At 41.0% G+C, this 26,949-nt stretch overlaps 1 protein-coding gene across 1 annotated transcript in view; it reads right to left on the bottom strand.

Annotated features, from left to right (window-relative positions):
- The window catches only part of LOC146855445 (stabilin-2-like), a 1,201,024-nt gene that overhangs the window by 765,450 nt on the left and 408,625 nt on the right, over nt 1-26,949 (bottom strand). The window contains 2 exon segments of the mRNA XM_085653243.1: nt 3,076-3,171; nt 7,435-7,593. Coding sequence (XP_085509369.1) covers nt 3,076-3,171; nt 7,435-7,593 — 255 coding nt within the window.

Genomic DNA, 26,949 nt, shown 5'->3' with positions numbered 1-26,949 from the left:
AACTATGGATTTAACGTAGATTTCTTGACTCGGGGTAAATGTTTGATTCATTCAGCATTCCATCCATCATTTGTTTGCATAGCACTTTTCACCCTAAGTGGGCTGGGTATGCCCAAATGTGGGTCCCGGGATCACTGTGCCACTGGATTCAAGCTAGCCTGGCTAATGAGGGTTCTTACCCGAAACCAGTCCCAGGATGCTTGTTTCCAGTCCAGGGAGGACCTGGCTTGGCAGTTTGGGCTGGACTGTTCACATTAGGAGCAGGGTCAAGACTGATTTGCATATGGCTGGGTCCAAACTGGGTTCGCGTAGTGAATAAAAGAATGATGGATTTAACACTGATCTCTTGACTGGGGGTCAATGTGTGATTTATTCAGCATTACGTCCATCATTTGTTGCCGTAGCACATTTATTTTAAGGCACCTCTTTACTCTTCTACCTGTGGAAGACAGAGGTGCGTGCTACTACCCTCGACCGAGGGGGATCATTTGGAGTGCTACAGAAGAGGGGGATCTAGAGTTATATGTGTGACTGCACAAAAGATCGCAGAGGGAATGAAAAATAAAGTTACCTCCTGGTGGACTTTCAATGATTTACACTTGTCCCCGGCGGGTAGAGGGTAAAAATACAAATGGGTCAATATGTCTTTTCCTAACTGTCCCCATGAAACAGGTGTCTAGAAATTTGTTAGGAGCAACTTAACCTTTCTGCTACTCAGCATGAACAGGTAAAATGATTAATAAGTAAGAGGAAAAGGTAACCAGTCATTTGTTGATTGAAACACATAATGGCTGTTCTTTATGACCCATTTTGTTAGGTCGAGATGCCTAAACTCGATGCCCATGTTCAGGAAATAAAAGGGCTCCAGATTGGTCCTTGTTTCCAGTATCCCAGCATGCAGAGGAGATTTTGTATTTTCTTACAGTCTGCGGTCTGATGGTGTCATTGCTGCGAGTGTGGTGCAAACTGCCAGGAATGGTAAAATTGTCTTTGCAAATGATGGTGGTTTAGAAGATGGTGTAGGCCAACAAGTGGAGCAAACGGATTTCCATGAGGTTGGGGGTCATGTGATCATAATTATTCAAGCCCTGTATGAATCACGCACCACCATGTAGGATTCGCTTCATGGGTGCCTGTGTGGAGTATGGGAGGCCGTGCAGCAGGGTGTTACCACCAATAAGAAGTGAAAAGGGCTTGAACAGCAATTCTGAAGTTGTTGTCTGGAAGAAGCTGTTTCAATGTCTTTGGACGCGAGAGGCAGTACCAGGCCATCTTTGTTTTTTGGGGAATGTGTTCCTTGAGGGTTAGGTTGTTGTCTAGGATGAATCCAAGTGGCTTGGCATTCTGTGAAAGTTAGGCATAACCCAAATGTACTGATACAGCTTTCACAACTTGGTGGTTATTTTAATTATCTTGAACTTCTTGCTTATTCTTCTAATGTTTATTTTTTCATCTTCAGTGATATCACTTCCTGTGATGTCATCAAGGGCCAAAAGTCATGTGAACTCTTCCTCCTCTGCCTTCGGGCCCTAGGTATGTGATGTTATTTCCTGTGATGTAATCGGGGTGGGTCGAAAGGTGTGTGAGGTCACTTCCGCTACACCTGACATTTTGATGAATCGACATCCATGAGGGCATGCTTCAGCAATCAGTGTGACTATTGGGGTATTCTCCATCTAAGGGGGTTACATAGCTTTGGCTGTGTGTAAGCTAGGTTCACCGGAGTCTTCATGTGGCAATGACCAGCAGAGAGGTAGGTGCCTTGACTGAGATTCTAAAAAGGATTGAACCCTTGTATAAGTTGAAAAAGACCCCAGCCCCTTTTTTCTTATTTTTCTATGTAATATCAGTAGAAGAGGGTACTTTGTTACAGTTGCAAGAATACCTTTAAACAAATTGAATTACATTTTAAAAAGGCCAACTGCATTAAAATTATATTATTCTATGATTAAATATGTCAATAGGGAGGACTTGAAATTTATCTGTGGGTAAAATCGCTTTGGTTCTCTTTCAAGTGGTGCTGCACCCGCGTCTTTTGTTCTTACAAAGGAAAATGGGGAAAATGTGCAGAATCTCCGAAGTGGAGCATTTGTAACTAGTGTAGGCAATGGATTACTCTTGAATTACTTTTCCAGTGAGGCTGCCCTTCCGTCAAAATGTCACTGTTTATTAGGCTGCTGTACCACCACCTATGTTCCTCATGGTGGCCGAACTATTTCCATACTCAGAACAAAGATTGCATTTTACTCAAATGAATTTCGTACTAGTTCGCTTTCCAGTAAAGAGTCAATTAAAATGTACTGTACAATTCTTTGCGCATTATTTTAGGTAAGATGGGGACATATCAGCAAGGCGAGGCGATAGAATTATCGCCACTTTTGCGGCCGTTTTCGGCCGAAAAGCGGCGATAATTTTATCGCCTAATTAGCAAGCTCACGCTAACGCATGAAAACTTGCGTTAGCGTAGGAATTCCTAACGCCCAGCTTTGCATCTCTAATGAGATGCAAAGTGGGCGTTCCTGACCTGACATGACAGGAGAAATGTCGCTAAGCGACATTTCTCCTATCATCAAGCCCCACGCTATGAAGCATAGCGGCAGGAAAAGTAGCGATAACCCCTGTTATCGCTACTTTCCTTACGCCTGCTTCAGGACTGACTTAGCCATGATATCCTATGGAAGGTGGATATCATGGCTAAGTTTGTGAGTCCCTATCATCAAGCTAACGCCACATTGGGTGAGATTATCGCTGGGTTTCCAGCGATAATCTCACGTTAGGCAGTTAACGTGAGGATTTTTATCGCTTTTGAGATAAGCGTTGCTAATAGCACGCTATCTCAGCGATAAAAATCCATGCTAGCCGGCTATAATTATCCTAGCGCTAAGTGCGCTAAGCGATAATTATCGCCGGTTGTTGCTGATATGCCCCATAGAACACAATGAACAGTTAATGGTTTAAACATTTCCAGCGTTACAATTTGATTCCTTTCTTCAGTCTGTATTCAGCAGTTCTCTTTAGGAAGAAGGGCTCTAATTTATGAACTCTAAACAGTTGTCAGTTGAAAAGGAAACTTACCAGAGGGTGACACTTCTCGCTTTGGGCCAAACAGCTGTTAATGGGTTCACATTCAAGCCCATTACCTCGAAATCCTTGTTTGCACTTACAGTCGCTCTAAAATATAATCCAGAATACTGTAATTATCACAGAGAACTTGGCGTAATCACAAATCCGTTATAGTTTTATGTAAACCTTGGTATTACATATGCTACTTTTGCAGTAAGACTGCCATATACAACATTTTGTAAATAACTGCTTTCAGCAATAGGCCTCCACTTGAATCAATGCAGAGAGGCCAAATGGTAAAGAGTCTCTTTCATTGTAATCTAACCATGGAGAATGGCATTTAAAGGCTCGGTGGGACTTTTAGGGAAAGCCAAAAGCTGTAGGATATCTTTCTCATGTTACTGTAGGATTAGCAATTCTAAAACAGCATTTGACTGCATTTCCCAAATCAGCACAACTCAATCAGTTAGCACCTTATTGGGGAACACACAAAACTTTGCACTAAAACAGGCCAAATTCTCTTAAAGGTATCACACTATTTCACTATTCCATAAAATTACTTTTGTGGAAAATTTGTGTACACCTAAATACTTTTAGTAATATCAACGGGATTTCCAGCTTCAGGTGAATAACAGACAAATGACGCTGGGTAGATTTTCTTTCGCACCATCTTCGATGTCAGAAGATAAATAACTTCATTGGAAAATCCTCACCAAAACACTAAGACTGAATTGTGTCACTTAAATATATCATTAAATATATCAATCAAACAGGTCTTTTGCGGTTACATCTTGAGGTGTATATGAAACCCGTGTTTTTAACTCAACTTCACCAACTTTTTTCCAGTGTGGAAAGATGTCATGCCCAGTATTTACAATGCTAAAGTGACAACGTTAATAATACATGGGTAGGTGCCACCGATACAAACCACAGTAAAAGGTAAATATATACATTTGAAAGGAGTAGTAGCAAATTTAAATAAAATAGACAAACATTTATCTAACATTATGCATTTTGAGAGCAATACTAATATTAGCATATCAATGGAGACACTTCCCTCAATGTATTAGACCATTTCTTGAGGAAGAGAGACCTGGTGAGTGGCAGAAAGGGTGTTGCATACTTGCTGGTAATCTTTATAGTGTATGACTCAGAGGAAGGTCCATTCATGCACCTAAATCTATTCAAGCTGTCTGATATCACCATGCAAAATGTAGTTGCTCACCAAACCTTCAGCTTTTCGTTCATCACTAAACCGTCAAATGCAATCTTCTGAGTTCTCTGCAAGATCTAAGAGCAGAGCTGTTGCATTCTACCTTCAATCTTATTCACGGCGTGCCTGGCCATACCAGATGTAAACCCTGGTTAAATGTTCACCTGACAGTAAAACACCCACAGTGCACAAATCATGTTTTCCACTGCTACAGCTACATTGTCTGAGACTATGTCCTTCAACAAACCACTGGAAACAAGAAAGAGGTGGAACAGTGCAGTAAAAGCAAGCACAAGTTTTCCAGGGGAGCTAGACAGCGAGTGTCACTGTGGCAAATTTATCAAGCTTTATTTCGTTTCGTCATGGTTTTTTGCAAAATTTTATTGTTTGGGGGTATACTGGGTGTTCTTCTAAAGAAAAAAACACAGTGACCAAAGGCAAAATGTTTTTAGTCTCAATAAAGCATATGTACTATAGTACTCCCTCATTGTGAAAGGGCAGCACAACCTAACTCATAGTGAAGTCAGCCAATGGCTGCAATGGGCGGATGCACTGCCCCATGATGCATGGTTGTGGGGGTTAAAGAAACATGTGAATGACAGAGCCATGGACAAACGTATGAAGGGTGGCTGAAAACCCCTAAATTTGTCTATGTAATACACATAATTTTAGTCAAATCAAAAGGTCTTGGCTAACACAGACCTAAAAAAGTCAATTGTTTTGCCATTCACTGCCAAACTCTTGAATTTGAGAAAGAAGAGAACAGAAAGGAAAGAAAGAAAGAAAAAAGAAAGGAAATAAAGAAAACAGAGATAAGGAAAAAAGGAAAAAAGAAGGAAAGAAAGGATGAAAAAAAGCAGGAAAGAACACAATAAAGAATGACAGAAACAAGGAAAGAAAGCAAGGAAGAATGAAATATAGATGGATAGAAAGACAAGGAAGGAAAGAAAGAAAAAAGAAAAGAGAGGAGGAAAGAAAGAGGAGGAAATAAAGAAAGAGGAAGAAAGAAAGAAAGATAGAGGAGGAAGAAAAGGAAGAAAGAAAGAAGGAAAGAAAGGAAGGAAGGAAGGAGGAAAGGAAACTAAGCACAACGTAAGAAGGAAAGTAATAAAGAAAGAAGGAAGGAAAGGAGGAAAAAAGAATGAAAGAAAGAAGATGGAAACAAAGATAAAGGGAAAGCTAGAAAGAAAGAAATAATGAAAGTAAGAAAGCAAAAGGAAAGGAAGGAAAGAAAGAAAAAGGAAAGAAAAGATAAAAAAGGAAAGAAAGAAGGCAAGAGAAAAACCAAGTAAGAAAGAAGCAAAGCAAGTAACAAAGAAGGAAAGCAAATAGGCAAGGAAGGATGGAAGAAAGAAAAAGAAAGAAAGAAAGAAAGAAAGAAAGAAAGAAAGAAAGAAAGAAAGAAAGAAAGAAAGAAAGAAAGAAAGGAAGAAAGAAAGAAGAAAGAAAGAGAAACAAGCAGAAAGAAAGAAAATACATGAATTTAAAAAGGTGTTAAACTTGCTGAAAATTACATTTGATGAAAGCTAATTGTATTTCAGGGCAAAATGTATTAAAGAACCATTACAGAAATTGAGCAGTGTATAAAAGTGTTCTGAATAATTGTCTGCCTGTGAGCTCACATGTATAATATTGAAGCCTCCTTTTGTGTACTACATGCATAGTAAAACAAGTATAACTTAATACAGAACAGTTTCAAATGTACATAATCTGTTATGGTATGAATTACCAGGAGTCAGATAATCAAAGGACCCTCTAAAAGGAATTTGCAACAGAATTAGCAGGAGACAGGAACTGCAAAAGCCTCTAATGTGGCCTTTGCTCAAATCTGGTTGAAAAGTCCTGCTTAGGCTCCAAATACAAAGTCATCTCTAACTGATTATAAATTAAAACACTAGCACTGAAGTGAACTACCTTGTGTGCGAATGTGCTCAGTATGAAAGAGTGAAATGCAGTCACTCATATGGAAGTTAAACAATGGCTGTTGCAGGCTGATCCATTGACCCAAGTTTATGATGTAGTGGGCGGAAGCTAAATGTGAATGACACAACAACAGACCAAAGAATGAAGAGAGGTGTTTGGAAGTCCTTTAAGAAAATTATCCATATGTTTTAGTAAAATCAAAAGGTCTTGACTAACGTCAAGTATAGTAGGTGTCTGAGGAGAAATCTAAGTACTCTAGACAGATGGACCTTTAAGTAGGCACCCATCCTGGACATAAAGCAGAATTCTTTGGGTTGTGTGTAAGAATACTATATTGTGCTAGCTAAATATCCTGTTCACTATATAGACTACCAATATACTGTGAAAGTAAGCTTATATATACTTAAGTTTAGATTTAGTATTCTGAACTCCACAACTATGAATCTTGAAGAAATATATTTCATCAACATACTTATATGTGGAGTTAAGAGTAGTAACTCCATATTTAATTTTAAAATGCTACACTTCACAACATTTTGGTAGTTAATATTCTGGCTGCAATATTTTGATTGCGCAATATTAAAAATATGATATTCAGGTAGTATAAACAAATACAATATAAGAGAAGCTGATTAAAGTGCACATGGCCTTCTTCGCCCAGTTTCCCTCAAGAAATTGGAGGACCAATGAGCAAAACCGAAAATTGCCTCCAATCAAATAACCATAAACCAATTTGCAGATCAGCAGAAAATATTCCTTGTGGACTGGGGCCTAATGTGAGAGATGTTGGACAACATAAATGGACAGAAGAGGGGTACATATAATATTATAACTCTGACAGTGTGTAAAGGCCTGAATACAAATATAACTATACAGGAAGAAAGTAAGAATCTGTGAGGCAGTTTCTTGCGAAAGACAGGTTATGAGATGTAAGGTCTGATAAAAATAGACAATGATACAGGACTCAAAAAACTATGAAAAGTGTGGAAATATATGATGCGAAAGATTTAGTTTGTTATGCAATTCATGTCTTGTAGATGAAAACAAAAAATAAATGTATATACCAGTGGAATTAGGGAATGTTCTTTAAAGTCATATTAAGGGTTAATGGGTGGCATTTACCACAAGTTGTGGAGTCCTGATTAGGAAGGAAAAAGAACTACAGAAGATTGCTTTCATCTTTCAAGTGAAAAAGTCAGCTATAGGTTTAGAAAAGTATCCCTTTAGACCCTTACCTGACCAGGACCAATGTTGACACACACCGCTTTCGGATGGCAGCCCCCATAACTTGGTAAAAGACAGTTATTGATTGGCGAGCAGTCCAATCCATCACCAGTCCATCCTTGCAGACACACACATTTGTGAATGCCAACTGCTACTTGAGTACATTCAGCCTGTAAAGATTTGCAGATAAACTATTTTACTTTGGGCACAAAACAATTTTATCACCTTCTCATTTAATATTCTATACAATTGTGCATTTTAGTTTTGATGGATAAAGTGTATGCTTCATTTAAATCATTGAACACTGTTTTTATGACATAAGGACAAGTTGTTTTTACTCGCTGTAAATCTTGCTCTGCATGTCTTTATTGATAGGAATCAAAGTATTAGACTATGGGAGAGAAAGGACACAGAGTGTTATTTATAGCCCCACTGCTGTTCAACAATCCAATATTGACTGCGGGGTCCAACTGGAGAAAATCAGAGGGCTGCCCACAGAATCTGGAGATCTAGGGATAATTTTGGAGAAAATGTCCCTCCAACACTGTGGGAGCAGTTTCGTCAAAAGTGAAATGCTGGCTACCATATTTTTTTTCCAGAAACAACCCACTAGAGTGATAGTTTATTTCTGCAGTAAGATAAAGCAATGACTGTGGCGAGCAGAGAGTTTTCACCCAAAACATGGGTGCTATTGTTCAGTTTTATGGTCTGGTTTAACAGCGCAGCTGTCGCCAGCCAATTATCTGAGAATCAGTAGAGAGGGGCTTTGGCTCCGTCCACATGTTCGGAGCCAGGAGTACATTTTTTGATTGGGCACACGTTGTGCGCTTCCACAATTGCCTCCCATGCAGCTGTGACCAATTTGTTTATTTATACCACTGCCTAATCTTGAACTTTCAGGGGAACAAACATGACATTGAAAAATTATTGAATTGTCTTAGACAGCTACATAATTTATGTTGTTTTTTCTCTGGCAGCAGCACAGAAGGGAAGAGGGCAGTCATTAACATACATGGATTCTTAGGACTGGCTTGACAGTGCAACTGTCACCTGACCTTTTAACCTACGCCAATACTATTATACAATCCTTTGCTTCCACAGAAATACAGATCTATCCACATGTTACTTTTTAGAGCTTGGGCCACCATGACTTCCAGGGCAACTGCGTCAGGACAACTGTATTTCAGGAGGCCTACTCTATTTTGGTTAGCCATTCCACGTAATGACCAGACAATCCTGTGGCAGATTGGCCACCTGTTCAGAGGTTTGCAACAGCAGGGCTGGCTGAGGAACAGCTGCAAGAAAACTAGTGTTTCTCTACCTGCTAAATGTTGCAGGGGAACCATGAGTTCAGAGGAGCTCCCACTCTACCAAGTTCTAAATGACCACCAAAGTCTGGATGTGAACTGTGATGGAGCTCACATGTGCACAAACAATCTGATCTACAAAAGTAAACTAATTTATTTGCGAATTCCTGGTCCACGCTTGGTAGGTTGGCAAAAGTAGCAAAGCTTTCCAAAAAGAAATTGTAAGTAGTACATTTGCAACAAATATGCGAAATGCAATACAGTGAGAAATAGAGAATATAAAAGTTCGTAGTCAAGTTAGTTAAAAAAGCAAGAATGTAAGAAAAAAAATAACTTAATGAAGAAAATCAGAGAAAAGGATCAAAATGTATAAAGAAAATAAAACATCCCAAAAATGGAGGCATTGGAAACTTATGTTCCATGTTATTCTAATGGAGATTAAAAAAAGAATAACAAATGTCAAAATGCTTCAGCAGACGGTCCAGACAAAGCAAGAGATAAGTCGGTGAACTTTACAGGCAGGCTTGTTGCATTTCTTAAGTGGAGCAGCTGGCAAAGAGACTTCTGTCCTCTCCAGATCAAGGCAGACACTTGTCTTGGTCAAGTAACGTTTGGTGATAAGGTCTATTCAAACCTTATAAAAATCCTAGGGCCAGATTACGAATTTGGCAGTCCATAGGACCACCAAACCTGTGGTGGTGGTCTGACTGCCGCCACACTGCGGGCCTGCCCGCAGTATTTTGAGTGTGGAGGTCAACTGCCACAGGACTGCTGCAACTGCTGGGGATCTAGGATCCAGCGGCGGTCTTGCAGCAGTCAGAGGCAGTAATATGCTGGCAGTGACGCAGCGACACGGCCGAGCATATTACAAGTTGCCTCAATGCCACCCTGTCCATGACAGTGAGACCGCCATGAAAAGGGTGGTGGTGAGGCAACAAAGAGGGCCCTAATAGGGCCCTTTTGTGCCTCTGGGCCTTGGGGTGCATACAGGTGGGCAAAATATGCACCCCGCGATCCATTTATCTTAATCCATGATTGCATACTATTGTCACAGCTGTGTGACAATCTTTCCTTTCTTCCACTCTAGCTCTCCCATTCAATCCTCTGCACTCAAAAGGACATCTCCTACTGTTGTGTTGTGCTGCGTCTGCCTCCCCTAGGTTTACAAGACCATTGGAAAGGGCAAAAGAGCTACTGTAGCTTTTCAAACACAAATGCATGCAATAATGACTCCCACTGGAGCTGTATTACTTCTCTGTTGGTTTGTAAAAGCTCTATGGGCTAACCACAACTGGAATTATTGCATGCAAATCAAAGACATGAACATACTTGTATTTCTCTTTTTTTATATTAGAATTTCTTCTCATTTTATTATATTAAATTAAAAACCTTTCTGTACATCCAAGTGTTAATCATCAATTCAAAATACACGATTCTTACACTTTGCAATTCGTCAAATGCTTGTCTTTTTTTTAAAACAAATTAGAAACTGTACAATTATATAGAGACATTATCTGGTACACATCTTGATATGTCCCCCCAACAACCAATCATGCATTACCACTCTCTCCTTACACACAGCAGCACACTTTCACATTCATATCTCATACATAACCTTCCCAACCACAAATTACATACACAGGTGAAACCAGCGGAGAGAAAACTTTGGCCCTTGTTGTGTTGTAAGTGGGGATCTCAAGACAACGGGTCAACAAACATTTCGGTAGGGTTTATAAATTTGATCCACCTTCATCAGGACCACCCTTTTGCATAATTTGTGGTCTGTGGATATTTTGGGGGGTATCTGAAGATTAATGAAAATCACATTGAAGTGGTTTACCCAGGAATACGAATGCGAATTTCCTAAAGCTAAAAAATAATTAGTGAGCTTCTTGGTTTATTCTATACAAAGTAGAACCATCAATCGTAGGTGAAAACCCTTGAAGGAAAATAAAACCGACACTGAAGCGTACTTAGGTTGCACCATCTGTGATGTACCACTAAAAAGAATGTCACACATAGTGTGAACTATAGCCAGAAATAACACCTAATCCACCACCTATTTGTGCCACATGCATATACTAAATTACATAAGGCAATTTCAAATACATCTAATATCTCAAAGTTTTTTCAAAGTTTTGGGGCAATTCTGCCAAGCCATGAACAATGCAGGGTTCAAGGGTAATCCAAGGCATTGATAAAGGGTTGAGAAGAAAACTAGAAACAAAGACAAATCAATGTGGTCTCAAAAAGTGGATTTACAAAATATGCAGGTTTCATTTTGGAGAATTTCTATGTGATGAATACCTTGAATCATGCACTGGCGTTTTTTCAGTCAAACAGGCAAACAAGACTCCATCCTATCTATGGGTGATGAAGGAGTTTTAACTCCCTAACTCTAAACGTTCTTAGGCCAGTACTGCACGTGTCCTAAGATATGCTTGTGGTCAGTATACAGGCGAATTGTTTTGAAAAAAGATGCATGCAAACAGATAATTATTTAGTAAATTCACCCTCAAGAGTAATATCTGAAAGGGACGGATAACCGCATGAACTAGCATAGTTTCTTACCTGTTTTTATGGTAATCTTTGCTTGTATTTAATCGTGTCACAAGACGGGGCGAGTTTCTAAAAAGAATGATGGCTCGTCATGTTACCTCAGCTAATAAAGGTTCTACGGAAGGAGTGGAACAACCATTCTTGCGATACATGGTCTTCTCTTGTTGGAAGGTCGGGCATTGCATGAAGTCTTGTGAGCACTATCTTTAACTGAAGGTCCCGCAATCTAACATGGCCAGTAAGGCGGATCACTGTGAGATGATAACCGACTCCGGACTAGACCCTGATCGGTGTGGGACCCCATGTCCAATAAGATAATGTATTTCTTGTCTGCCCTTTCAAATCATAATCCTTTTTTGATCAAAATACTCATGTAATAAGGACTACTTTGTAACTTGTCAGATTCTTATAACATGATACAGACCTAGGTTCTGTACTTTTTGTAGAAAAGGAAAAAAGGAAACATAAGGGAGAGAGGTGGGCATGCCTTGTTTTCTGTAGTCGCCATTTTACGATAGTGATTCTGGGACTGTTTATATTGATGGAGAAACTCTCTACATATAGCAATAGTGCAGAGCTATGTGGACTAATGCCACGATGGAATAAATGGGTGATATTTAAACCCATCAAGCTTAAATGAGAAATTGATGCTGCTGACCCTGGCATTTGCCATTCCCCATATGTGTAAAGGTCTAATACTGTTTCATACAAGGGAATGAAGAAAAAGGAAGGGTGCTATGGGAAACCACTCAGCATATTAAAAGAAAGACTGTGGGTCCGCACATTCCTGTGACATGATGCCCAATCATGTTACTAGAAACTACTGGGATGTCTTATGCAGACTCCATAAGAATAGATCCATATTATGTCATCATTTAGACTTTCCAGGACAGTATTTAAGGGAAAAATCCAGTATGTTTCTCTTTCCTTATGTAGTTCAGTAGTGGCTCACCGTGGTTAGTCGAAAGAGCTTTTACAGCCTACAAAGAAGTAGTACAGGTCCAGTGGGAGTAATTCTTGCATTTATTTGTCTTCTTCCCCCTCGCTCCCAGACCTAAAATGTGTTTTTTAGGCAGTACCTTTTTCATAAAAACACAATTGTGCCACTTGGCATCTCCCATGTACCCCTCTCTCCATCCAGTGCAGTTCTTTAACATGGAAGATGGGAAACCCTGATTCCTAGAAGTTGTGATTGAGGTGTGATCATTAGTATAAATATGTATACCTTTTGGAATGCACATCAGCTGTGCTCAGGCAGACTATATTTCAGATTCTTAAATTGCCTGAAAGGTAACAGCTAATAAAAATGTAACTTTATTGCCGGACATTTAAGGTCAGCTTACCTCTTCACTGTATATTTGGTTTAGATGTTGCTATATCATCAAAAGTTACAGATTTAACTGTAAGTAAATTAAAGCAATGCATAGATTTTTTTCCTTATGAATCTGAAGTTAGTTCTATTGATGCCTCAAGGAATTTTCTCTCCTTTTAACTCAAAAATGTACTTCCTCAATATTGTCAATCACTCCTTACTTTGAAAAAAATCTAAACTTTGTTTTCTTTCTATTCTCAGCTATCACACCAGGATTTCAAAACTTTCTGCAAGAGTCTCCAGTTTCCCAGCGGGCGCACTGTCCATCAATCAGATTGTAAAGAAAGGAAATGACAGCTGGCACTCATGTATGCAGGATTCTCTCCATGCCTTTTGGTCCACCTCCATACGGCCTATCTCTTATGTGCTTCAACTGGTCTTTTTCAGCAACATGATAGAGTTCTACTCTAGGGACCCCTGAAGATCTTTTGTTCAATAAAAGGTGCAGGATCTTGCACAACAATTTCTCTCTGAAGCCTTCTCTTTCCAGGGCTTTTGTTCCAGTCCATCTACTCTCTAAATTTATCATTCTGCTGGGGCTTTTATATCCGTATAATTAATTTCCTCCTTAGTTTTCGAGCTTCAAACTTCAGTTTCCAGGGGTCAGAGTAATCAATTTGTGGAACAAGGGAACTATCTTTACTTGGGATCACTAGAGCTCTAGTACTCTTCTGCTCCTTAGGATGTTACAGAAAGTGCAAATCAACAGGATATCTTTACAAGAAATAGGATTATCTTGCAATTATTATTCCTAATACTCTTTCTCAATTGTTCTGCTTGCATACCAAACGTGTTATCAAAGTAGGGGCAGCATAAAACAAGAATATTAGACTGCTTTTCTTTTAACATTTTGAAATCCTGTAAGGCTTCTGGAACTAGTGACATTTTGTTGGGTTTTGATGCTTTAAGTAGAACTGTAAGACTAGGTGCCAGAGTAGCAAACTTTGGAGTGCGCCACATATAATATCCAATTAATCTTAAGAAGTAACAGAAGGTTTTCCTATTATGTGGGCCTTCCTATGGAATTTTACTTCTTGTATGACTTTTACTTCTTAGATTTGAGGGTTGGAGCTCCCATTTGCTATCATACAACCCAGGTATTTTACTTGATGAGATGTCAGAACTGTTTGTTTTGGGGTTGGTATGTAAGCCTGCTTGGCCCATTGACATAAACACTGTGATCAAATGTTGTAGATGTGATTTCCAGTCATAACTGTTTACCATAATGTTGCCTCTAAGTGAGTGACAGCACAATCTCTATGTGATTCTAACATAAAATCTATCAACCACTAGGATATGGCTGGTGAGCTATGTAGTCCAAATATTAAGACTTTGAAGTTGCAAAAGGCCAATATATGTTGAAAAGGCAGTCTTAATTTTATCAGATTCAATCAAAGGTATCTTCCAGTATCTTTTTGTCAGATACATAGTGGATAAAAAAATAGGTAGAGCCTAGTTGTTCCAATAGTGTACCAATGGCCATGAGGAAAGATTTAGGTTGGCAGACAGCATTCATTTAACGAAACTCCATGAAAAACATACTGGCTCCATTGGGTTTTGGCACTAATACAATTGGTGAAATCGACTGACTTATTACTCTATTATGTGGGGCACAGTTATTATTCTATGTTCCACTATATGAATAAATGTAGGTTTTTCTGCAAAAATATTGAGAAATTGCTCTAAAATATCCTAAACTTCTCCTTGCTATTACTCCAATAGTTGATACCCTAACAGTGGTCATCAAGCCTTCTCTATTTGTAAGTTAGGGAATTCTATATCCCATGCACACAAACCTTATGTTATCCTGCACTGTGTATATTCCCAGAAGAATTTCAGTTTTTATCATAAGCTGACATAACTTTGAGAATGTCCTTTGAGTCTACCAGGCAGTGCAAGCTCTCTGGTTCCAAAATACTTATTTCATGCTTATCAAGAACGTCCAGGGTCTTATAGCGCGCTCATTGCTTACTTTTGTTTTGCTTTTTTGGTAGTCTCATTTGCTTGCATCTAATTCAGTGGAATTCTTTCTCCCAGTTTGTCCATCTTGAGTGTGTCCCTCTCCTGGAGTATAACCTCTTTTCCATCTGATTGACTGACTTCTATCCTTCCTCTGCTCACCTTTAGGGAACTACTGTTCTCCTTTTGCTTAAGCACTCCATAACAGTGCATGTCTTATAGCGCTCTCCCTTAAATGCTTCTCCCCTATCCAAATACCTGCCAATTGCTACTCCATGCTGCCATCTCCCTTATGTTGACAGCTCTCTCTTGCATGTTTCTCCTCCATCAAATTCCAAGCCTCCACCAAATTCCAAGCCTCCACTGAGCTCCATATGTCTTTCTCGCTTGTACTTCCCCATCCACTTATTACTTTCCATCATGAGCTGCTTTTCCTCTCCCTCACTACTCTCCGTTTCTTCTCCTCACCCACTCCTCGGGTTGCCCAACATGCCCACCATTGTTATTTGTTGGGAGGACCAGGAAGAAAATTGCTGTCTGGTGATCTCTCTTAAAAAGGGGGCTTTTGTGCTAATTCTTTGTATTCTTTCTTTAATTTACCAATACATCTTGGATCTGTAAATAAAACAAGTTGCAATCTAAATTTGTAGGTGCATATGTGTAATCCATGCGCCAGCAACTACATCAACATGTCTGCATCCACACATGTCATCACACATGTGTATACCTCCAAAATGACATGGTCACACGATTGCACCTTTTCTATTTGCTTTTGCTCATGCTAAAAAGAATCTTGCTGATACTGTACGGCATTGTCAAAAGGCATTGGAAAAGCTAATATATCCCTAAGGTGCGTCATTGGCTTTGCCAATGCTCGTTTCTTGATATGACTAGTCCTTATGTTACAGGTGTTATTCTTTCTATTATCCTTGCCAGTGACCCAACATCTTAATTTTGGACAATGCAAGTAACAGTTGAACATAATCAACAATTTGAAATTCCCTCTCCTTACTCCCTTGATAATGTTGTTTTTGTTGCTTTATTGATGAGAATTAACCCCAATTTGGGAGACCTGATTGACATACTCTTCAGAGAAAATTGTATTAAGATACTAGGGAACTATGTCCCGATCTTCTTCGCCTTTAGTAAGGCATAGACGAACATGAGGCACATGTTTGGAAATAGGGTTTCTGGAAAGGCTGACAAGATGTGACTGGCTGTCAGCTTCGGACATCAGGGGTCCCTGTTTTACCAACAAAGTCAACGTGGCTATGGAAGACACTTCAGTGGAAACAATAATACCGTCTTTCCACAAAGAGAACAAACCCCTCGCACACAAGGTGGTGGCAGATTCCAGGAACCTGGACATCAAGGTAAGAGTCTTACACCCTGTTGGTTTTTTCCAATCAAAGGTAGGAGGAAGACTGCATTTCTTCAGCAAAAATTGGTCATGAATAGCAAAAGATTATTGGGTACTGACTACTGTAAAAGGGTTCAACCAGTTGCCTTACCAAAGGCGTCAACCAAGAGAGTTAGTCCTAGATCAGGAACAAACTGCACTAGTAGATTGAGAATTTACTCAAAGGGCCATTTGCAGGGTGTCAAACCTAAAAAAGGGTTTTGTGAGTACAATCTTCTTAGCAAAGACAAAAGACAAAGGCTGGCGTCCGGTCCTAAATTTAATATAACTGAATATGTTTCTAGTTTACCGACATTTCAAGATGGAAGGTATCCATCTTCTAAGGGACATTGTACAAAGAAAGTATTGGCTTGTGAAATTGGATCTCAAAGATGCTGATTTCACAATCCCTATGGACCAACATTCTCAAAAATGTCTATGGTTCACTTGGAAAGGGATAGTTTACCAGCTTTGTTGTCTTCCCTTTGGCCTCTCTTTAGTACCTTGGTGCTTCAAAAGGTTCTAAGACCAGTGGTTGCCTTCTTGAGAAGAAGAGGTGTATGTTTCGTGATTTACCTAGGCTATATGTTACTGATGTCACAAAACCAGGAGAAATTGTTAAAGCACATGAAATGGACAGTGGATCTCATAGAGGGGTTAGGGTTTATTATCCATATCAAGAAGTCTGTGATGATGCCTGCACAGAGTCTAGAATTCTTAGGGTTTCAGCTACAATTACCACTAAAGAAACTGCCCAAAATAAAAAAGGTAGCTTATGTTTTATCAAAAGATGAGGTGTTTCTACAAGACCCAGCAAGAGTGGTTGGACTTCTGTCCTCTTCCAATCAAGAAGTTTCCCAAGGTCCATTACATTACAGAGCTCTACAGAGACTGAAATGTTTGGGGCTGATGAAAGGTCTATGTACACAGATATGATCCCTTTGTCACAGGAGGCTCAGGAAGACCTTCTGTTGTGGTGGAACAGCCTAGACAGTTGGAACAACAAGGCAATTTTTTGGAATACCCTGGAGACAAATGCAAGCAACCTGGGTTGGGGTGCGAAGCTAGGACAAGTAGAAACAGGGGGGAAGTGGTCTCAGGAGGAACTCCCAGTTCAAATTACTTGATTAGAAATGATGTTGGGTTTGAACGCTTTGATGAGCTTCAAATCCACTTTAAGAAACAGTGTTGTATTGATCACCTAAGGGGTGCAAGGTCATAGCTACTTGCAGACCTGGCCAAGAAGATTTGGTATTTCTGTTGGGAGTCAGAAAATTCTGTTTAAGGCACAGTTTATTCCCAGTCATAAGAACATAAGAGCAGATTGGAACTCAAGGTTTTTAAGGGATTTAAACAACTGGAAGCTGAACGCAATGTTTTTTTTAAAGGATTCAGAACCTGTGTGGTTCGTTTCAGGTGGATCTGTTTGCCAGTAGGCTGACCTTTCAGGTATATCTGTATTACAGGTGGAGACCAGACCCCAAGGTTTTGGCAGTGGATGCTTTGCTCCAAATCGGGAACAAAGAGAATTGTTCTATTTTCTCTCCATTTGCACTAATTCAGAGAGTATTACTGAAGGTATCGACAGAGAGATGCAGCATCGTCTTAATTACTCCATTTTGGAGTACTAAAGTATGGTTTCCGGGAGTTATGCAACTGGCAGTGGACGTTCCACATTTGATCCCAAGGAGCTTAGCTCTTATCTTAGGACATGAAGGGGAAGAGCATCCTCTTCTACTAGAAGACAACACAAACCTTCTTGTTTGGAGGATTTCAGGAGATGTAGCAGATACTCAGGCCTTTCCGGAGAAGCTAAAAGCCTACTGGACAAGTTGTGGACACCAGGGACAAGGAAGAGATACACGGGTGTATGGAAGAAGTGGTGTAGTTGGTGTATGGAAAGGGATTTGGATCCAGTGGATGCTCCTGTAGTAGTTATAGTGAATTACCTTGCAGGTTTATGTAGATCAGGTTTATGGTATAGAACTGTTACAGATCAGGCATCTCAGCAGGACACTCGCTAATAAATGAATACTCTATTGGTAGTGGCCCTTTAATCCACAGGGTGTCGAAAGGAATAAGGAGTTGACGCCCTCCCAGGGTTAGATATGAGTCTTTATGGAATGCTAACCTTATTTATGATCTTTTTGTTACATGGCCTAATAATCCTTATCTTTCAAATAAGCAACTTTACTCTGTCAAATTTCTTTTAAAAGAGTATTGGATGTTAAGGCATTAGAGATCTGTATTAGATACTACACTCCAGATGAAGTGTACTTCAAAATATGGAAAAGAACCAAAACAATATCTGAGAATATCTGTTATCCTTGTTCTGCTGTCTGTAAGAAACTGTGTGTTGTAAGTTGCATAACAGCTTATGAACATAGCATGATTGATGTTAGACCAGATGGTGATGATCAGTTACTAATATCTTTTGTGAAACCTTATAAGGCGAAGTCTACAGCTCCCATTTAAAGATGGGTAAGACTAATTATGTTGGAAGCGGGAGTAGATTTGTCCAAATTTGGAGCACACTCTGCCGTGGTGCAATGGCTAGCAATGTGTTTTGGGCTGGAGGTTCACTTACAGGTTCACTTACAGATATATTGAAAGCGGCAGACGGGTTGTGTGCCTCCACCTTTGGAAGCTTTTACCTTAAGCCTGTGGAGCATGTGAGCGCTGTGGGGTTAAAAAGCTTTAAACATGCATAATGGTAGCCTCCAGTCTTGAAATGAAATGGTGATCCTACAATCAACATTTAGAAGGAATCTTGATTTCATTAAAGACTTCGGAGGCTAACATTATCCCACCCACCACACCGATGTTGTTAAAGCTAAAAAATGATTGATTAGATATATATTTTTTATATATTGTCTAAAATGTTTATCATTACTTATTATGTATTTATGTATTTCTTATTAGCAAGTTTATAATGGCCTGCTTATTATCTCTACCAGTTGGTATCTCCTGATTCTTTCCATTTTTTTCAGAGGTTTCGTCACTGTGAAACTCTTCTCCTTGTCAAGTGCAATTTAGTTTGAAGATATCACTGTTTTCATTGCAGCTTTAAGAAGATGATGCCTAGTTACCATGAGGTTTTCTGTTGTTTTAAACTTCTTAATGGAATTTTTTATACATGGTGTAATACATGTTCTTTAAAGGGCTGCATGTGGGGCAGCAATAAAAGGTTATTCCATTATGTTAGCCTCCATTGTCTTTAATGAAATCAAGATTCTCTCTTTATGTTCAATTGGAGAATCCCATTCTCCTCCATGATCTTGCTTATTTTCAAAAAGCTATCCTTTATTTGAGATGCATATGTTAGTAGGCTCTTCCTTAATCTTTCTGACTTTCACAGCCTTCCTTAGCCATATCCACAACAGTACTAGTTTTCTGGCCAATTTTAGTTCAAAGGAGAGACTCCAGTAGAACTTTGTTTATGACATTTCAAAGCAGAAAGAACCAACGTGTAACATTCTGTCCCATCTATGAACATCCACATGTATTAATTTATTATGTTTTTAATTCTTCTAAAATAGCATGCAACTAACCTATCAGTTTGGCGATGATGTGCAGAAGTTCATATTGGCTTTTTAACTAGTTGGCGACAACTTTCTGCAACATGTTTGTAGACAAAGAGTATTTCCTGATGGGATTTTTTTTTTGGGGGTGGGGGGACCCACCCTTGAAAAAAAAATTGCCGCTTTAGCTACTTGTGAGCTTTGCATGGTTCTCAACGGTGTAGACTCAGGCTACAGTGAGGCAAAATCTACTGGGACTAAAATATACTTTAGTCCCAAGGAATGATGTAAGAAGGGACCTATCAAATCCATCCTTACTATATGACAGGAATGCATTGGAGAGATACTTTTTGGGGGGTAACAAGATTAAATAACTGCCAAACCTTAGAATACCTTACATATTGCTTGCTCTGTGCATAGATACTAAGACAGAAAAAACAATCAAGTCAATACTGTTCTGCCTTGTCACTTTCCTTCCGTCTCCACCCACATGTTTATTTGTTAAGTCAAGTACTTGTTGTCTAAAAGGAGTAGGTGACAACAATTGTTTCTACTCTATAGACTAAGCCCTTTTACTTAGGGGTACACTCCACTTTGCCTTCTCTCAGTTCTCATTACGACGTACCTCCTTATTGTTTTGGTTCTCAGGCTTCAAAGTACACTTCTGAGTGTACTCTCTTTAGAAACGGGGATATTTTCTTTACCCCATTACAAATATATTTTACCCATTTTGAGTATGTACCTCAACACAGGCCGTGTAGGAAATCTAAAATCACATGTAAAGTTTTAGTTTTAGATGGGAAATAATTTCTTTACAATACAATACAATACATGTTTTAAAGCGTGCAGCTGCTTCCAAAGAAGTGTACCGGTGTTAGCAGCACAAAACCAGAGGAAACCAACCTCTCGAGGATCACATACCTAGAGCCAAGCTGCAAAGGGGTAAGCGTTTAGATGTTCATGAAAGATTGACTCAGAGGGAACCAGGCAGAGTGAAGTAGGGAGGACATTTTAGAGCGTAGAAGGCAAGAAAACAAAAGATCCCCCTCCCCTTCTTGCCTTTCACGCTCTTGGAACTTGTAATAGCATCATAGTATTGGAATGCAAGGTTCTGCTCTAAAGGAAAACTTTTAAGTCTTCTCCTCAGATACACAGGGCCTTTCATCTGAAAGGCTTTGTATGCTTAAATGAGTGCTTTGAATTTGATGTGACAGCTGATGGGCGGCCAGTGCAATTGGTGAAGGAATTAGACACAGATAGGGCGCCAGCACCTTCAGACTTTGACGTGCTGCAGCATTTTAAATGATCTGCAGATGATGCAGCAGGTAAGAAGACAAGACTAAGTAGCGACAATTCGCATAATCCCGTTTGGATGTCACCAAAGCATGATCTATGGTCATCCGATTAGTTTCTGGGACTAGATGAAGCATTTTCCTGAGAGATTATGGGGTAAAAAAGAAACTGTAGTTCTAAAGACAGAATCAAATTGAATTTAAAGCCAAGGTTTCTTACACATGAAGAGGGTAGTGGAGGGGGTCCCAGTTGCGATGGCTATCAGTTCTAACAAAACATTCTATGTAAATTAAAAAACTATACAACTTAAAATGTAGTAAAATATTTACACATTAAAACATTAATAATTATAAATATTATAATTTTAAATAAAGAAAACTTCATAATATAAATTCTCCAGTATTGGAGTATCTTTAATAGATTCACATGCCTGAATCATTCTCCGTCATCGGAGTGGGAGTCCCACGGTACATAAAAATAGCAATATACATGCATATAGAAACCATATCATAGGTAACCTAGAACCAGGACGTAAAGTAGCCAGAAATCAAAAGGAAAAAAGTTCTCCACTTTCATGACTCGTCCAAGTCATTATATATAGTGCAAACTACAGCCAATCAGGTGACAGCACTCTCCAGAATGTTCTCCTCAGAGGCTCAGGCTCTCAGATTTTCTACCGCACGTCGTGTGAAGGGAGTCTCCCTGAGCTCTGCTCAGTATATCTCTGGTTTCTTCAGGAATTCTTAATTTTATGATGTGTTCTTCAAAGAAATCTCTCTTTCGACCTTGTGAATCTTGTGGGAAGCTCTGGCTGTTTTCAGAAGATCCCCACAAGAAGTGCATTTACTGCTTGTATCCTGACCACCACGTGAGAGAATGCAAGATCTGCAGAACTTTCCCACAAAAGACGCTGAGGGACAGAGAAGGGCGTCTACTTCTGTGGCTACCAGAAGATTAAAGATCAGGACAATCCTTATCTGAAGTTGGGAGTATTGCCTCTGTCAAGACTACCTCTAGGAAGAGGACAGCTGACATGGATTTCTCTTCTCCTGGGGCTAAGGTGTCGAAAAAACAGCACACTTCTAAGAGTGCTGAGCTGCCTTCTATTTCAAAAAAGGCTCCTCCACCTTCCAAGAGTAAAACTCTACCTTCTACGCCCGCGAGAAAGACTGTGAAGTCTCAGAGATTTACCTCAGAAACGGGTTCCCTCGTCGACGAGCTCGACGACGATGTCTTCGTTGATGAAGTCTTCCATCGGCGCGATGACGACGTCGACTGCTACCTTCTCGTCGCCGAAGCCGCAGATGATAATGTCGTCGGCATCATCGCTGTCGACGCTGGTATCCATCTCCGTGAAGGCAGTCTCGTCGATGAAGGAGGTGAGATCTACCATCAATGTTCCTTCGACGAAGAAAGTTAAAAGAGTCTCGTCGACGATTGCCTCGTCAACGGCTGCCTCGTTCACGGCTGCCTTGTTGACGGCCGCCTCGTCGACGGCCGCCGACGGCCGCCTCGTCAACGAGGGTTGTTTTGTCGACGATCACTTCATCATCATTCTGCCTCGTCGACGACTACCTCTTCGGCGGCTACCTCGTCGATGCTGCAACTGTCTTCATGCATGGCTCTTCAGGTTTGGTCTTCGTCTACGCCCACAACATCGTCTACATCGTCTGGGGCACCGCCTACACAGTTGCCTCCGTCGACAGCAACACCTTCTTTGCTACAAAGACGTGGAGCTTCCTTGTTCCTCCAATTCACATCTCCCCTTCTAAGGTTCCTCTTGTCTTACCTGAGCAGTTGCTGGATTATGAAGACGATGATGAAGAATCGGATGAGGGTGATCGGTTTCGTACTGCCAGGAGCCCTTCCGAGCTCTTCATTAAATATCAAGATGTGGATCAAGAAGATGATTTCTGCCAGGAGACTGTTCCTTCAGCTCCAGGTCCAGTTCCTATGGCCCAAATGCCTTTGGCTCTTCTAAATAATTTACAATACATGTTGGACAATTATTATCGCTGTTTCCCTCCATCTGAATCGGCTTCTTCTATACCACCTACACCTGTTCCTCAATCTTCATCACCATTGAGGTCGCCCAGACCACATTCTCCGGTACCTTCGCATCACTCTCAGGACGCTCACACCACGGACGACGATAGGGAGGAAGGAAAACTGGATGACAGATCACTCCTTACAGAATGGGACGACTACCAGATACAAACTCCGTCTCGTCTACTCCTGCTCAGTTGACTCTCTTCCAGTTGACATCGGAGGTTTTCATCTTCTCATGGAGAGGTCAACATAACGATTCCTCCTTCCTATGGAAACAAAGAAGGATGATTGTTTCCTTTACAATTTTAAAGATCAACCGAGGAAGCAGATGCGGTCGATTCCTATTATTGACTTTATTTGGCAGGAAGGATTAAAGGTTATGAAAGCTCCTGCTTCTAATTCTGCGGTTTTGCCCCGCCTCGAGAAGAAATACAAGGCACCAGACAATTTGCCAGCATGTCGGATAGGTCAGCCAAAGGCAGATTCCATTATCGCCCAAGCAGCTCAACGACAAGCGCGGAATCCCTCCTCTCAGCTGTCAGCTCCTCCTGATCGGGATGGGAGACGTCTGTACACTATTGAGAAGAAAGTTTCGACCATGGCAGCAACGACCGTCCGTGCAGCTAATTCACTGGCCATTCTAGGTCGATATGATAGACAGATGTGGTCGGACATTTCTCCCTACATCGACATGTTGCCTGAGCCCTCTAAGTCTGAGGCGCTCAAAATTCATCAGGAGGGGGAACGAATCTCAGCTGAGATTATTGATTCGGCTGTGGATGTTGCATCTACGGGTTTTCGACAACTGGCAGGTGCCGCAGTCCTACGGCGACAGGGCTGGCTGAAAGCTACATCATTTCGCCAGAAGGTTCAGGCTAAAATAATTGATATGCCCTTTGATGGCGAGTCTCTTTCTGGTCAGTATGTTGACGAGGCCCTCCAGGCCATTAAAAAGGATACAGAGACAGCAAGATCTCTCAGTACTCTTCAATTTCGTAAACCGCCTTGTCGTGGCGCTAAAGGCCGTGGATCCTTCTCTGGTCGAGGAGGCTATAATCAGCAAAGACAATACCAGTCCTATCAGAGTAACCAATGTTACTCTTCTCAGTGTCAACAATCCTTCAGACAACAACCAACTACCTCTTATTCACAAAACAGAAGGAAGTCTTCCTACTGCAGATGTGATACGTCTAAGAATCAGTGACAACCACCACCTGCCACCTGCTCTACCGCTTACCCCTTTAAAAGTTGAAGGAAGAATCTCCCGTTTTTACTCAAACTGGTCAGTTATAACAACAGACAAATGGGTCTTGAACATTGTGGCCAGAGGCCATGTTCTAGAATTTGTAAAACTGCCTCCGAATTCTCCTCCAAAAGGACCCCCTCCAGCTCACCTCACAGACCTTTTCCCCCAATTAAATTTGATGTTACGAAAAGGAGCGATCAAAGTAGTTCCACAGTTGCAAAGAGGAACCAGTTTCTATTCCAGATTATTTCTAATAAAGAAGAAATCGGGAAAATAGCGCCCCATTTTAGATCTTCGCTCCCTCAACAAATATCTAAAAAATCTATCCTTCCGGATGCTGACTCTTCAAGAAATCCTTCAACTCCTCACTGCGGGGGATTACATGACCACCCTCGACCTCCAATACGCTTATTTTCTTGAGGTTCAGAGTGGCTGGCAGGGACTTCCAGTTCAAAGTCCTTCCTTTCGGACTACGTTCTGCGCCCTGTGTTTTTACCAAGGTCTTAGCACCGGTGGCAGCACACCTTCGACTGGAGGGAATTCAAATCTTTCCTTATTTAGACAATTGCCTTATCAAGGTGAATTCTTTCACAATCGCAAACGCCCATACTCAGAGATGTCTATCTCTTCTCCAATCTCTGGGCCTCTCTGTCAATTTCTACAAGTCTCACCTCGGCCCACTACAAAGGAGAACGTTCTTGGGAGCGACCATAGACACTCAGCTGACACAAGACTTTGTCTCAAACAAAAGGCCAATGAAACTTTGCAAACTTGCCCAACTGTTGCGATCAAGTAAGTGCGTTTCAGTCCGGCAGTTCAAGTCACTTCTGGGGATGCTTTCATCCTGCATTCCCCTGATCCCCAACTGCCGTCTCAAGATGAGACCTCTGCAAGAGGAGCTCAACAAACAGTGGGGACAGGTTTCGGGATCCTTCGATGATCACACCCACATCAATTCTCGGATTCGAGAAGCTTTACGCTAGTGGACTTGCAAAAAGAACGTGACATCAGGCTGCTCATTTCTAGTGGAAGTTCCAAGTTTCGTCATCACCACGGATGCCTCCCTCGAAGGATGGGGAGCGCACTTACAATGACTCTCCGCCAGCGGCAAATGGGATGCTCAACAACGGATTTGGCATATAAATCTCTTAGAGTTGCTAGCTATCATCCTGGCCCTAAAGTCTTTTCGCACCATCATTCTCGGAGCATCGGTGTTGATCCGAACGGACAACGCGACAAGTATGCACAACTTGAACAAACAAGGAGGGACAAGATCCATTTTACTGTCTCAGCAAGCCCAGCAAATTTGGGATTGGGCGATCCGACATCGGATAAGTCTAACAGCAATCCATGTCCCGGGAGCTTCCAACGTCCTGGCGGATTCCATCAGCAGGTCGACAGTTTCCAATCACGAGTGGGAGCTCCATCAACCAACTTTGGATCGTATTTTTTTAGAAATGGGGTCGACCCTTTCTGGACTTGTTCGCGACCAGTCAGAACCGCAAATGCCTATTCTTCGCAAGCTAGCTTCCCCACAAAGGATCGTGCGGGAATGCGTTTTTAATGAACTGGTCGCAGATTTATGCCTACGCTTTTTCACCGATATCGTTGGCTCCCAGAGTTCTCCGGAAAATGAAGAAGGAGCCTTGTCGCCTAATACTCATAGCTCCCAGGTGGCCTCGCCAGTTCTGGTTCACCGAACTTCTTCTCTCCGAATGCGATCCCATTCAGTTGCAACCAATACCGAACCTTCTATCCATTCAGAACGGACAGATTTGCCACCCGGATCCTGCATCTGAGCTTAGTGGCCTGGCGCCTGAACACCTTGAATTTGCTCACTTAAACATTTCTTCGGACTGTAGGGAAGTCTTGGCCAATGCTAGAGCGCCTTCCACAATAAAGACATACAGGCTCAAATGGAAACGATTTTGCCTGTGGTGTCAAGCCGCCAACATTCATCTAATCTATGCAAAGCCGGAACAAATTTTGCCTTTCTTTTTACATTTGGCACGATCAGGCCTTTCCCATTCTACTCTTAAAGTATTCTTAGCGGCTATTTCAAGATTCCGGCAGGATGGTTCCAACTCTCTTTACTCCTCTAGGGTCATTCAGCAGTTCTTCAAAGGATTGTTTTGCATGTTTCCTCCCATCCGCCGTCCACCTCCATCCTGGCATCTTATCGTTGTGCTTTCACAACTCATGCGACACCCCTTTGGACCTATTACTAGGACAGATTTGAAGTTTCTTTCATGGAAAGTGTCACTGCTGTTGGCTCTCACATCAGCTAGGCGGGTCAGTGATATTCAAGCCTTCACTATTAAACCGCCTTTCCTTCAATTCACCAAGAACTCGGTAGTGCTACGCACTAACCCCATTTTTATGCCTAAAGTACCTTCAGACTTCCATCTCAACGAACTGGTCATTTTAAAGACTTTCTTTCCTAATCCTCAATCACCTGCGGAAAGGGCTTTGCATACTCTTGATGTCAAGAGGTGTCTAAAATTCTATTTACAGAGGACATCTTCAATACGGAAATCTGATCAGCTATTTATAGCTTATGGAAAAATGCAAACAGGACACCCAATATCCAAACAGCCCATTGCTCGTTGGATTTCGGCTGCAATTTGTTTCTGTCATCAGCACGCAGGCAGACCATTACAAACAACTCCAAGAGCACATTCTACTAGAGCAATCTCTTCCTCTACCGCTCTCTTTGCTGGTGTGCCTCTTCATCTAATCTGCAGAGATGCTACGTGGTCCAGTAGGCACACATTTACCAAGCACTACTGTCTGGAAGCTGCCAGTGATGCCGACACGTCTG

The sequence above is a fragment of the Triturus cristatus genome, chromosome 4_1, assembly GCF_964204655.1.
Source record: "Triturus cristatus chromosome 4_1, aTriCri1.1, whole genome shotgun sequence".
NCBI lineage: Eukaryota > Metazoa > Chordata > Amphibia > Caudata > Salamandridae > Triturus > Triturus cristatus.
Note: the sequence above shows the minus strand (reverse complement) of the source record. Positions and strands in the feature narration are given on the sequence as shown.